The 14,736-nt window shown below is 37.6% G+C and overlaps 1 protein-coding gene across 7 annotated transcripts in view; it reads right to left on the bottom strand.

Annotated features, from left to right (window-relative positions):
• The window catches only part of klc1a (kinesin light chain 1a), a 57,384-nt gene that overhangs the window by 9,539 nt on the left and 33,109 nt on the right, over positions 1–14,736 (bottom strand). For 3 of the 7 annotated variants that reach the window (XM_044166781.1, XM_044166780.1, XM_044166782.1), the window contains 2 exons: positions 4,267–4,400; positions 1,008–1,074 (listed from right to left, as the gene is read on the bottom strand). In XM_044166781.1, coding sequence (XP_044022716.1) covers positions 1,008–1,074; positions 4,267–4,400 — 201 coding nt within the window. Of the gene's footprint in view, positions 1–1,007; positions 1,075–2,993; positions 3,013–4,266; positions 4,401–7,270; positions 9,522–14,736 lie in introns of those variants that run through there. The other 4 variants (XM_044166785.1, XM_044166783.1, XM_044166784.1 and 1 more) reach the window with 3 other exon arrangements.

Below are 14,736 nucleotides of genomic sequence, written 5' to 3'. Positions count from 1 at the left end.
CTGATGCTGAAAACATTTACAGTTGATGTTTTATATTTATAAAACTGTTGTCTGCTGACTAACTCCATTTTAGCTGGATGTGAAGTCACTTTATGAACATTTGTAAGATAATCGCAAACACAAAAATAAGCCTGAAAATGCAATTTACCTCACCAGTGGCTGTTTCTCTCAAGCATCAGTGAAGGAACTCAGACTTGTGGGTATTAATTAAGAGTTACCACAGCATTTTCATTTAGTGCATATTCTACTGCATTGTAAAACTGTAACAAACCTTATTTTCTAAGATCTTGGACTACAGAGCCACTGAAAAAGATTTCTGGTCTGAGGGATCTAAATCTATCTATCTATTTAAAACTTATATACTGTACATATATTTAGAGATAACCTGGTTAGGGCCACAAATAATGATTATTTGGATCTGTTTGTTGTTTTTTTTAGTAATCAGCAGATTATTCAATCTACAAAATGTCAGAAAATACTGAAAACTGCCCACAATTTTCTTTAGATCTCAAATTGCGATCTTCAAATTGCTTATTTGTTCCAAAGATAATAAATTTATAATAACAGAGACAAGCAGCAAATTCTCATATTTGCTTGACAAATGACAATTACTTGATTATAAAAATGGTTATTAATATTCTGTCGACTGACAAATTGTTTCAGCAAAGAAACTGTCAAACTTGGTAAATCTTTTTCTTAATTAATAGTTATTCAGTGTGTGGATGACAATAAGCTCCTTTTTTCCCTTTAATTAATTGATTTTCTTCTTTCCTACAACTACAAAATAAAGCTAAAAAAAATCACTGTAAAACATAACAGTGTTACTGTACGCTACTTATTTTAGGAGGTATTTGTCCTTTAATAGAAGCACACTGGGAGTTTTTTTAGGGATTCAACTTTGACCTTTCCATAACAGGATATTACCCCCCCCCCGACACCAGCAGGGTTAAAGACAAACTGACAAGCTCTGTGCAGATACTTCAGGTCGCGACACTCGGCCTCCTTACTTGGTAGTGGTCACTCGCAGCCTTGTCCGCCACGTTAAGAACCCCCAGAGAGCTGGCTCGCTTCATGCTGCACCCAGAGCAGTGACATGCAGGGAGGCGGGGGTGAGGGGTCAGAGGTCAGAGGTCAGGGGGTGGAGAGTCAGGTGTGAGGATTTTAGCTCAGTGGAAATGGTGGTATGTTGGTTAATGACATCCATTATATTTTCACACAAAGGTTAGTTTCACAAAAATGTCTTCACAACCTTTTCTCTTCCTGTTTATGAAATTTAGAAGGTTAAATATAAAACTTTGGTACCACTTTCTAATATAACAACCTCTATAATGTTCCTTTGTGTTATTAATAAAACACTTCAATGGACTATTTAACCTCTGAACCGTCTGGAAAAGTGCTGCTGAGCATCTCGAACAAAATCCATTTTATTAACAACTTTAGCAATTTGCTGTAAAAACCCTTTGTGACACTTATGACAGATGACTTACCAACTTTTGCTGTTGTGTTATTATGAAGTAAGAAACATGTGACCCTCAAAGACTTAATAACATTTATAACGGCAGACTTGATGACTTATTAGACATAAAAACACACTTTTTCGTTTTTAGTTATGACTTAATTATTAACGACTCACCAGCGAGATTATTCGCAAACTATAATTTGCGCTCATTAATGGCTTGTAACTGATCTTCAAAGCATTAGTAAATTATTTATTAAACATGGGTAAAGTCATTAGTTACACCTAACAAACCCTTATTAGAAAGTGGTACCACATTTATTTATTTTTTTACTGAAGTAATGTGCAACAGTTGAGTGGTGTAAACTGATATTTACATGTCAGTGAAGTTCATGCAATCACCAACATTCATGTCTGAACAAAAACTTCAGTTCAGTAAGGCGACACTGCAGAAAATGTCCATTCTGACAGATGTTAATAAGATATACAGATTATTCTTTTTCCCCCTTTAGATCAAATGGTGGTGAAAAATCTACCATTTATTTTTATGTATTTATGTGACGGTAGCATCTTGGCGGTGGATTAGCATTAAAATAAACATCCTGACACTGACTTAAGTGTTGTCCTTTAAATGTGTAAATTTTCTGGCCTTTCAGAGAAGATGAACGTTCTGCTGAAAAAAAAAAAAAACATGATTAACGGCTGTTTAAAGAAAAACGCTTTTTTGTAGTGTGAAAACATTTTGACATTCAACCGCAAGATTATTATAAAAATTATTTTAAATAACTTTTTGGGGACGTCCTGTTGACCTGGTGAATACCGCGCACATCCGTTTGATTCGGACGGGGACATTTTGTTGCAAATTTCTGAGAAAAAAGTGTCAATGTATCTACAAAAAAAAAAGCCATAATATTTCGAACATAAAGTCAACAATTTACGAGAAAACGTTGTAATATTTTGACAATAAAGTTTAAGTAAAAATAAATAAGTATCTATACTTTTAACTATCAAATAAAGGCAAAATGGCAAAGGCAAAAAACTTTGTTTTTTGGGGTGATAGTGGGTAAAGAGAGGCATTCTTGATGCTACCACCAGATGGCACCAAAGTAAGAAGTCCTACATGATGTATGTGGTGTAGCAACCTGGCGTGATCTGAGACGTTTTCAGGTAACTGAAACATCCACAGTTTGATGCCGCTGGGGGACTTTTGTTGGATGTCGTCGGCCTTTTCTCTCTCCCCATATTTCCTGTTTATCGCTAATGTAAACTGTCAAATAAAAAGACAAAAATGCCCAAAAAATAATCCAAAAAAGGAAACACTTTTGCAGTGACTGGATCTTTGAAAGTTGTGGGTTTGCGCTCAGCCCAGTTCCTTCCAGTTGAACTTATTTTCTGTGCTGCTGTTTCTTCTTCTCGTACAACAGGCGGCGGTATATTTAAGAGCAGCATTGCACTTAATGACTTGTTAAAATGGACATTTCTGCAGCGATCTGAAGTGACTGAGAGCCGATCGGTCATGATGATGATGGCGGCAGTGACATCATCATGTCCATCATCTTAAGGAGCATCAGAGAAGAGCAGACCAGAAAGGAAAATGGAAACCAGATGAGGCATGCAAGGAGACATTCAAATGAAAAAAATTTATTCATAAATAAAAATTCAACACAGCATAAAACAAAAAACAGCCATGCAGACAAGTTTGTTTTTCAGAGTAAAATTCACAAATAAAATGAAAGTAAAAAAATCCAAAGCTGAGTAAAACAACTGTATTTCAAAACAAATTGAAATAAACGGTCCAAATCCACAAAATGCAATAAATAGGTGTAACTATTAGTGGTTAAAACAAAAAGTAAATGAGTCCCACAGGCATAACGGCATTTCAAAAGCAGACATTAGTAGCTTGTGTCTCATTGCAGATGCTTTTCTACGTGTCGCCCGTCACAGCACGTGAGTGAAGTTTGAAGTAGTTGCATTATTTCCCATTTCATGAATACCGTTCTGTACATGTACCGCTTACTGTGCAGTTAGAGTTACCTTTGGTTTTCTATTTTAAATCGTGTTCAGGTTTATAGGTCATTACGATGGAAAATATTAGGACCACTGTGAGGAAAATAATTCAAAAGTTGAAATATTTCCAGAATTAGGTCGGAATATTTAGAGCATAAAGTTGAAAATTTACAAGAAAAACAGCCATAATATATCGAGAAAAACTCATAATATATTTCTAAAATAAAGTCAACAATTTATGAGAAAGTTTGTCTTAAGGTAAGTTTTTTCTCGAAATATAATTTTTCTCACAATATTAAGTTTTCTTCTTGAAATATTGACTTTTTCCTCAAACTATCAGGTCTTTTCCTCTGAATATTACGTCTTTATCTTTATTTAAACAGTATGACTTTTTCTCGCAATATTACAGTTTTTTTCTCAAAATATTTTGGACTTTTTTTCTCAAAATCTTATATTATTGTTTTTCAAACAGTGGCCCTAATACTCACTGACAACCATAAAAAAAAAAAGTTTGACAGTTTGCACAGGCAGCCGGAGAACAGAAAGGTAAACCAAAGCAATGGGAAAGGGACAAATGCGTATGTGCCCGTAAAAGCTCCCTCCATCATTTCATGTGCAAACACAGCTTTAGAGTTACACCACTTCACCACCAGCAAAGTAAAGCCAATCCCTTCTTTTGTTTTTGGTTAGTGCACCAACCGCCGAGCTGAGGGCTGGAGGGCCGGCTCGTTCCTCCAGGCCTCCAGTGCATTAAGTGAGATTCACCTGTAGCAGGTCAGTCAGGTGTCTGTTGGGATAGTTACCCGGGGTTTTTGGGCTCGCTGTCTCGGGACGAGCCGCCGCCTTTCAGCTTGCGGACCAGTTTCTCGCTGCTGCGACGGATCGACGCTCGCAGTTTACTGAAAGAGCCGCTCCTCTTCAGAGAGCCGGAGCCGTCCTGATGGGAGACGTCACAGGGTTACACTCATTCATACACACCCTTTTCTAATAGAGTGCATACACACACCCACACAAACGAGGAGTGTACATACTGTATGGACATTAGCGTCAGACCAGTGTATTGTTTGCCAAAATGTGGCCTCCAATAAAAATCCAGCATGTTGCCTGATGCAGATAATAAAAATGCGGATGCTGAATTTAATCAACAGATTCAAGACTGTTTGTAGTCTGTAAAACCTGCAATGAAACTGAAACCTGTAACCTGACTGCGCTTAAATTAAGACATTGAGTATCTCATGGCCAAAATGATTTAACATACTGTATTCAGAGGACATTAAGTGTTAATAATTGTAGGGACTTTTTGGGGCCATAATATGTCAAATCTGAATTTAGGGCTGTACTGGTAGATTTAGTCAAAGGTAGCAGTCTTCAAACACCGGTCAAACGCCAATACACACACACAAACAGAAGTGCACAATCTTCCACGTAAAATTTCATGTGCATACACGATGCAGTAACGCAGGTGCACACTCACTTGCAAACCAGTAAAGTTACTGACTCAGTAATCTGTGCATTGTACTTCCACCCACACAGGTGATTTAACTTATTTTGTTGCAGCTGTTAGTGTGGGACAGACTACAACTTCATCTATTGGTACACGGAGTCCAGTGACATATGTGACCAGCGCAGTTCTGCCTACCTTCAACCTAAGCAGCTCTGATCAGCCAGAATAACTAAAGACGAGCCTTTAATTTAATGTTTCCTACTAAATGTATCCAGTTCCAACCCCTACCTGGACCAATCCGTTTTACCAAAGTGCTGTCCCTGATTAATCCAACATAACCAGGACCGTATCTGTATGAGTGGAAAAGAGAAGCCCTACCCTCAACACAGCCGCAGTGAGGCTGCATGGCAACTTGTTTTTTTGGTGTCTAACATGGTTACAGTCTGAGCCCCAACGCCTCCCTGTCTGCCCGGATCCTAAACAGACGGGAGGATGTGACAGTATCGTCTCCGACAGCCAGAACTGGGTTTAGACTTTGTGTTCGAGCAGACAGATGCTGCAGGTTCTTCGTGTTCTTTTAGTTATTTAAACATAACCTCAAATAGAGTCAGACAACAAGTGTTTCTGACCGAGGCCCAGTGAAAGATTTAAGGAATGAAAGAGGAAGAAGCTGATAATGAAGCTGAGCATGCTGGGTACTGACAAAAATAATCTCCAAGGCAGTGGTGAAAGAAGTACTCAGATTGTTTACTTTTACTAAAAGTAGCAATGCCACGGTGTAGATATACTATAATACTACTAATAAAAGTCCTACATTCAGAAGTATTAACATCAAAATATACTTAAGTATTCATTTAGCAGAATGACCCATTTCAGAATATTATATTATTGGATTATAATTATTGGTGCATTAATATGTAAGCATCATTAATGTTGCAGCTGGTAAAGGTGGAGCTGATTTTAACTACGAATATATATATATCTTTTATTAATCTGAATCTGCAAAGTAACTAGTAATTAAAGCTGTTAAATGTAGCGGAGTAGAAGTATAAAGTAGCATAAAATGGAAGTACCTCAAAGTAAGTACAGTACTTGAGTAAATGTGCTCAGTTACTGCTCGAAGGCAACGTGGATGTTTGACTCTGAATCAGCCAGTTCATCACTGATGGTGTAAAGTATGAAAACTCTCTGGATTAGCTGACCTTCAGACTTTAGTCTAACTATATCAGCCTGAAGATATTTAGTTAAGCTAGTTAGCTAGCCTGCTGCAATCCCAACATCATCTCTACCATGATCAGAAATGAACAAGATGTCAAAGGTATCTGTATTTCTATGTACATTTTGACTACAGTCCAAATGATACTTGATTTTTGAGGCCAATACTGATATCTATATTTAAGTTTAATTCTTAATATTCGTATTTTAACATAAATACATAACAGAAACAGACATTTTAGATAAGGATCCCTTAAATTTGGCTATCAAAGCACTGTGACCACAGCACTGTTCACTAAGTGGAACATTTTGAAGTTGAAAACTTGATCTCCAGTGGGCTTTTCATTATGTAATGACAACACTGTTTCTAAATGACCTCAAACACATCTTTCATTTCTTTACTGCAAGTTCTTGTTACTTACCAGCAGAAGTTTACACTGACGAGTACAGATGTATCTGTGATAAGCTAATATTGGCTGATAATATCAATACTCTATTGGCAATGGATTAACTGTACATGAGAAACTGTGGTTCTTTTGCTTCAGCCCCCCCCCCCAAAAAAAATACTTGTACAACAAAAGCTCATATCTGGGTTTCCTTCTGGGACCTTCCAGATGTGCTGAAGAGCAAAATAAACTCAAACGGAAAGTTACAGCATCTTTATAACCTTTTCAAACATATCTAGTATGTCAACCAAATGTCAAATTTGATTTGATGTGTTCAAGAATAAACTTTCAACCTTAATTAAATTCTTGTTGGTTTAATTTAATGAACCAATTTCACCTCAGAAATCAATTAAGATTAAATAGAAGTAATGAATGAATGTACTGATGAAGTATAAACTTCTGACATCGACCGACTCTGTGAGCTTCCGGAAGATAACTTCTACTATTCGACTGATAGTGTTTACTCCTTCAGGGAGTCCACACTTAGAAACATTTATCACACATTTCCAATGAAAACTCTGGGTTTTTTTTAAGCTAACAAGAACATGGTGGTGTGGGGATCTTTTTCCAACAACTGCTTTGACTCGAGTTTCAGTACCAAGAGAGCGGCTGTTGAGAGGTATTAAAAGGTTTAGAGCTCACTCGGTTATGAAGGCACACACAGAAAAGAGAGGGAACACACAAAGAGGCGACAGGCACAGGTTCAGGTGAGCAAAGAGTTTAGGTTTTATTAGAAGTTAAGAAAGACAAACTGTAAGATGCACAAACAGGACAGGACACGCAGAAGATTATTAGCAGGAGCCGAGAACAGAGAGACGAGGAGACTATTTCAATTCCCAAATTTCCAACAAATGTAACATTGCTTGTTTACAGCAAACCCCCTGCACCCCCTCCACCCACCCCGATATCTATATACAGAGATATACAGAAGGTAAACAGGCTGGATGCACGATGTTTAGGCTTCACATTGGCCAAAAGCTTCACTTCTTTTCTCTACAAACTCTAAGTTGGAAATGCTGCAATTTTATATCACACCTTCATCAGACAAACTATTCTGTTATATAAACACATCGTGCATGAATCCAGTTCCCTTTAACGTGTCCTCTCGTTGACATCGCAAGTTAGTTTAGTCTGATATCATTTGAACAGATGACACAGAGCACAGAGCGACAAACTAATGACTACAACTCTAATAGGAGCAGAAACCCACAGAGCCACAAGCAACGGTGCTCTCGATCATGCTGACGAGTTACGCTGATGTTATTTACAGCATGTTAAATCACCACTGAGTTTAGATGTAAATGCTGAATTAAACCGAATGGACGATAAGTGGACAAACAAAAAGCTTCGAACCTCCACAGAAAGAAAGACGGAGAGGCAGGAGGATAAAGTCCAAAGCTTTAACTCTGACCATTTCATACCTGGAATGTATCTGGCAACGGTTGTATTGGAAGTAATTATTTGTTTGATCAACTGACCATGATGTCAACAGGATGTGGTCAGTGTTGAGCCTATATATTCCTTATCCTTCGTCATGTTGGTCATTGCCTTTTTTTCAGTCCAATAAAGTTTTGGTCAAGTGTGTGGATACTTATCCTGCATGGGTCTAAATAAAGAGCTGGATGTGCAACAATTACTATTTTGCCAACCTCTGTTTAATTAAAGGAGACATTTTTTTAAAAACAACATTAATATTTTCCCCTTTTTAGTCTTTTTCCTGGTTTTTATTTGTCTTTTCTCTTTTATATATCTGTTTTTCCCTGATCTGATATCATACAGATCAATTCTGACCAAAACCTTAATATATTTTCATATTTTTAACATGTTTGTCAGATCCTTAAAAAAGGTACCACACAAGCATTACCCAAAACATATGATTGCTCACACTGTAGTAGGCCTATTGCTATGATATTAAGAACTATATCTTAATCCATGATACCAGTGCTGCAACTAATGAATATGTTCATTATTGATTACTCTGCCCATATTTTTTTTCTTGATTAATCAATTTATTGTTTTTATTGTTGGGACAAATGCCCATTAGAAGCAGGGAATCAATGTAATGCAGAAGCAATAGCCAAGCTAGCTTTAAACAACTGTGCTTAAAGGCCCGACTTAAAATAATTTCTTCACATTTTTCTACTCGAGCGTTTCCTTACTAAAGGAAACTATTTATATATTAAGATAAGAAACATTTTTGGTGCTTTTTCGACCTTTTTTTAATTTATTTTTTAACAGACTCAAGCTCCAAGAAAGCAAATAACTTTAAAGTGAAACAACGGGTTTTATTCTGGTCAGAATTATTATGATTGGACAGGATTTGGAAAGTCCAAAAGTTCAGAGTCCAGGTCAAAATGGAGAGTTATGCTTTAAAAGGACAGCAGAGATTTGGTTTAAGGGCATATTGTCAACCTCCCCACACAGTTCTTCCAACAACCTATTAAATGAGCTACAGCCAATATGAAAGAACAGTTTAAAGACACCGGAGAGTGACAGAAAGAGAGGAAGTAGAGAAGCAGAGGCTAGTGTTAAAGGACAGCAGAAAGAACATGGTAAGAAGCACAAGTTTAATGTTGCCATAAAGAAACATCACCCCAGTCTTCTCCCACCCACAGCAGATACACACAGTCGAGTACAGCTACAAATAGGCAGCAGAAATTTGGATTTAGACATCCAGGCTGTCTCCGCGTTACCACCCCAACCCACTCCTTGTTCCCAAACACAGCAGAGAGGAGGATGTAAAAGCAACATTATTGCTCTTGTTCGACCCGGCGTGAAGAATCCCACCAGAACCCAGAGGTGGAGGTGGTGGAGGAGAAAGAGAGGGGGAGTCAGAGCTGAAGAAAACTGCAAAGCTGAAGGGGTTGAGGCGAGGTGAGGTGAGGCGAGGCGAGGCGTCCGTCATGCAGAAGACAAGTTTTTAGAAACCATTACAAGGCATCTGGAGTTATGCCTGCCGGTCAGACGACAGAAGAGAAAGAAGGAAATACAAGCGAATACAAGTGAAAGAGAGAAAAACAGATGAGATGAGATATGGATAGACAGTTTGAAAGGAGCAATTTAGGATGGAGGAAGGAAAGAAATGGAAAAAAAGAACAGTGGAGGAAGAGAAGAGGAAGGGAAACATTACATTAAAGAGACTGACAAGGTTATTGAGCAGGGTTCCCAGATCAGACACAGTACTTCTCTACCAGCTTGTGTTTTAGCTCGAGAGGCTTTGGCTAAAGCACTGCATCACTTAAACTTACAAAATCAAGATTAACATGTTAAAAAAAAGGCAGTCTAGTTACATGATAAGTGATAAAACTCCTTAAAAACACAAATGATTCTGCACAGAAAATGACAGTTGCAACAACCTTGAATGTAAATAGCTGTTTTGGACAGATGAGGTAACAAGACATTGGTGGTGTGACGACACTTTGGCTGCCTTGTTCGGCCAAGAATCAGTCCTGAATGGTTCTTGGCTAAAGTCTGACACAGCCTTTGTGTACAGCGTTGCAATAATAAAATGGAAAACCACAAACTAAGTTTATCAACTGTTTCTTAAACACCAGCAATTAGACCCATCCCCTGGAATGAGTAGCGAGGCACAGAGAAACGCCTCCACAACAAACCGAAACAATATCAGATTGTCTCAGCGTTAACAGGCACATCATACATGCTTTTTAATGGTAAAACACCTGTTGATTTTAAGCTTAAGGGAATCTTTAAGCTCAACAGAAATATAGAGACTTTGTTTTGTTGTGACGTACACTCAGTTGCTGATTTATTAGGTGCACCTAACTAAACTTAACCCAAACTACATCCTCATTTCATGAAGGTTATAATGCTCAGTTTTTGTTGAAACTGTTGATTCAACTGATTCGAGTGTTTCTAATATTTTGTCCACCATGTTTATAATCAGTGAGGGTAGGCTAAATATTAGAAACACATCCCATTACAGCCATCCTCCAAAGTGACCACACTGTTGAATAAACACCTCTAAAACAGTTCAACTAACACTGAACATTACAGCCTTCATGAAGGGAGGAATTATTGCAGGACTGTTGTATTACACTACATTAGTTTTAGCTAAGTGTATCTAATTAACTGGCAGCTGAGTGTATAGTGATCAGTGGACTGATATATGAAAATTTTAGCATGATACATTTTCTTGCCAAATCGCCTAGCCCTAATGTATATTTAATGTCACATCCATCAAAAACTGTATTGGCTAATATTCTCATCCACAAATAAAACATTTTTTAAAAAAAGGTGAGAGCGGACGAGAGCTATTCTGACAGTAGTTGTATTTTATTGGTCTCACATGCTAAAATATCACTTAAAACTTATTTTTGTGGACCAAAACAGAAGAATGATGTAGAAAAACATGGCCATCAGCCTTTTTCCACAGTCCGGTCCAAATGGCCTTGGGTCTGGCCCACTGACTCGTCAAGAGCTGCAAAACCCAGAAAACCAAAACAAACCGAAGAGGAACTGACTGATTTTGCAGAGAGAAGACAAACAGAGGCAGGGTGGAGGACAAGTTATTATCAGCTCTGTCCATTCACCAAGTCACACCTCCTGCTTCCTGCTTCAGTGAAAATCTAATAAAAAAGGTCTCAGCTGACTGGATGAACCTCAACGTGTTAAAATACAGAATATCCGAAAGCTTCTGACAGGGTGGGAAACTTACACAAGCCACCAAAAACATGCCTATAACTCTGGCTATGACTGTTAGGCTGGTTTACAACAGGAAACTAAACTCTCTTCTCAAAACTAATTGATGTAACAGCTGCTATGGTCCTTCTCTGCACACAGAACCCAAATGTTGAAGTACCCAGATACTTATTTTGACACAGATAAATACTCCAATATTGCAGACTAAACATAGCAAGGCAAGGTGATTACAGCGATATTTCTTTTATTTCATTTGACTTTTTTTATTTTTTAAAACCACCTATGCATATAACTTCTGTCTGATGAGAGTGACTGTGCTGTAATTCCCAGACGCTGTCACTAGGTGGCGCTTTAGCACAATGAGTTTAACACGATGGAGAGATACTGTGTCTGTTTCTGGAACATTGTTAGCACATTTACATCAAGTAGAACAAGGATAAACTTCGTTAGACCACCACAACATAAACACGGAGGGGATGCAGGTAGGAGACACATGTGAGCAGCCAGACAGCTATGAGTACATTTCTTTCTGTTGGTTGCTTGTATTTTTTGGCAGCACAGGAACTAATGATTATTTTCATTATTGATTAATTTGTGATTATTTTATTAATGACTCAAATAGTTTGGACTAAAAACCCAAACTCACTTATTAAAGCCGCTTGTTTCGCATGACCAACAGTGCAAACCCGAAAGATATTCAACATATTATCACAAAGAAATTAAGAAAACTAGCAAATAGCCTCAAAAGCTAGAAACAGTATATTGTTTGCAATTTTTGCTCAAAAAATTACTTTAAATTGATTTTTAGAATTGTTTACTGATTAATCAACTAATTGTTTCAGCTGTAAACTGAAGTTCATTCTATTATTGCACTTTTCTGCATTTGTCTGAGGAAAACAATCAGCTGAAATGTAGTGTAAAGAAAACAGCACATTAGTGATCATAATAATAAATCTATTAGAGATCGATTAGAGCGTTTTGGAGACTGGTTAAAGGATATTTAACACGATGATGATAATGATAATCAGCATTTATTGTGTTTTAAGCGTTTTATGTGTTAACTTTTGTTTCACTTTTAGCTTGCAGGCTACCGAAACATCCATTAAACAATCTTTGCTTCCCCTCTGGCTGCTAACATGCTGACAAAGCAAGCAAAGGAAAAGAATAAAGTTCAGGAAAAACACACTTTACATCCTCAGGCAGCAGCTCATCACACAAATGCAAAGGAGAGATACATTTACACACAGGTACATACAGCACAGTGGACAGAGATCACAAACATCAACACAGAAGGAGTACAGTACAGAGCCCATGGTGAACAGACTGATGAGTCACGGTGCTTCGCAGAGGACTTTTTTTTTTTTTTTTTTTTTAGAAAGAGGAAAACAGTTTTCACACCTGCCTGTGGAGAGAGCTGAAGTGGAAGTGATGATTTCTTTGACAGGTTGGAAGGCAAAATGTAGTTTGACAACTGCAGCGAAGCAGTGGAGGGTAAAAATACCTAGAACCAAGTTTTTACCCATCTACTGTAGCCACACAAGTTAATACTGCAATGTACAGAGAGTATCTACACAATATTCATACTGTACATATATTCATGTTCATCATATATTTATATTATTTTCACACAATTTTTTATTTTATCACAGTCATTATTATATTCATTATTCATACATGCTAATCTATATATAAATATTAATTCCAAATATAAGGCATCTACTATGCCACTTTGAATTTTCAGAAAACTACATTTATGCACACTGGTTAGGGTAACATACTGTACATAGTGTTCTAACTTTTCGTTTTCTGTATATTTACAATTTAAATTTTTTTTTTTTTTTCGGTTTCCTGTTCCTATTTACCTCTCTGGTCGTCTTCTTGTGCTGCTTTAAGGCTAAATTTCCTTCCTGGGATCAATTTAAGTTTGATCTTATCTAAAATCAAATTCAACATTAATGCACCTTAAAAGGGAATTTTGTAAGTTTGGTATTCTTGTTGACTTTATGGTAACATTTCAGCCACAAATTGATTTACCGTTAGATGAAAGAAGGGCAAAACAAAAACACCACAAGCTAAAGCTCTTTCCAGAGAAGACAGGCTGCTCTCCTGATATAAATAAGTCCAGAGATCAGCTGGTGATGTGAGATTGTCTGCAGGAGGCTGTATGCTAATAACTGGTAGGACACAGTGTAAATAGACAATGATGTGTCTCACGCCAAACCTCCCAGAGCCACAACCAGAGGTAAGGAACCGGGGAAGATGCTGATTGGTTGTTCAGGGCGCTATGAGTACTGTTGCTATGCGAGCAGGCCAGCTCTGAGCAGCAGCAGCAATTTAGAAAAGAGATGGTGATCCTACATCTACATGTTCTGCCACAGTGCAGTCACAAGAGGCTGAGAAAATACTGCAGATACAGTGAAATGTACCGGCTCAGTTAGAGAAGTGGCTCTGCGGCAGAGGGAGTTAGGTGGGTGTTGTCAACGTGCGTAACCAGAGGGCTTTACTGCGATGAAAGCAGTTTTTAAGACTCAGAGTTAGTTGGAAAAGCTCTACAGGAAGAGAGTTTAGTGGAAAAAGAGTGTTTATTACAAGATAAGCACTGTGTAAATGTAAAACACTAGGACTAAAGCACAGGCACCTACTGTCAGAGATTTAAGATCCAGCCAAGTGAGCGTCTCAGCAGAGCAGCTTTTCACTTGGTCTTATTATTAATCAAAGTCAGTGTAACAGGGAAGTACAAGCAGTAGCTACTGTAATAATTCTGACAGTCAATCAGCATTATTAATTAGCATCTTTTTACAGGTCTGACAGAATTTACAGCAATTTAGTAAAGAAACAACCTCATCGTATCTTTCTCGACTGAAGCCACTCAAACCCTGATAAACGTCTACACTGTTATCATATAATGGTTCCTAAACATGGAGCAATTCTCATATTAACATCTTAGTACCCTGAAGATGGTGGGTGGATAAAACAAGGAAGATTTCATCTTAAGTAGACAATGAATTTGGACAGGACCTTTATTACAATTTGTGGGAATAGTGAATCTACATTTTTAGGTAATATTGAATTGAGCTATTTACTGACAAACTTGGAGCCAGAATTTACATTTCTATGGCCTCAAATACTTAACTTTGCCTTTAGGTACACTAAAGGTGAAATCTTTTCTTTGGTCCAAACTACGGTGAAAAAGAGAACCATAAATTGTACACAAACATCATATGGACACAGAAATGGCCGTTTTATTGAATAGAGTTTTGATATTATCTGTCATCCTGAGACACAGATCAAAAACACATCTGATTCCAGTTCCTATAACTTTAGCTAAGAATGATAAACTGGTCTACTATTCCTCCTCGGGTGTACTCATTAACACATCAAGAAACCGCTGAATGTGAGTATCAGATCTGACCTCGTTTAATTTTGTTATGCTCAGCCTTTCAAGAGTGAGCAACTGCTGTCTATCAAATAGCAACAGAGGAAGTGTAGTTATACGCACATTACATGTA

Source organism: Siniperca chuatsi, linkage group LG15 (genome assembly GCF_020085105.1).
Source record: "Siniperca chuatsi isolate FFG_IHB_CAS linkage group LG15, ASM2008510v1, whole genome shotgun sequence".
NCBI lineage: Eukaryota > Metazoa > Chordata > Actinopteri > Centrarchiformes > Sinipercidae > Siniperca > Siniperca chuatsi.
The sequence above is the reverse complement of the archived record's forward strand: the minus strand, read 5'-3'. Positions and strand labels throughout refer to the sequence as shown.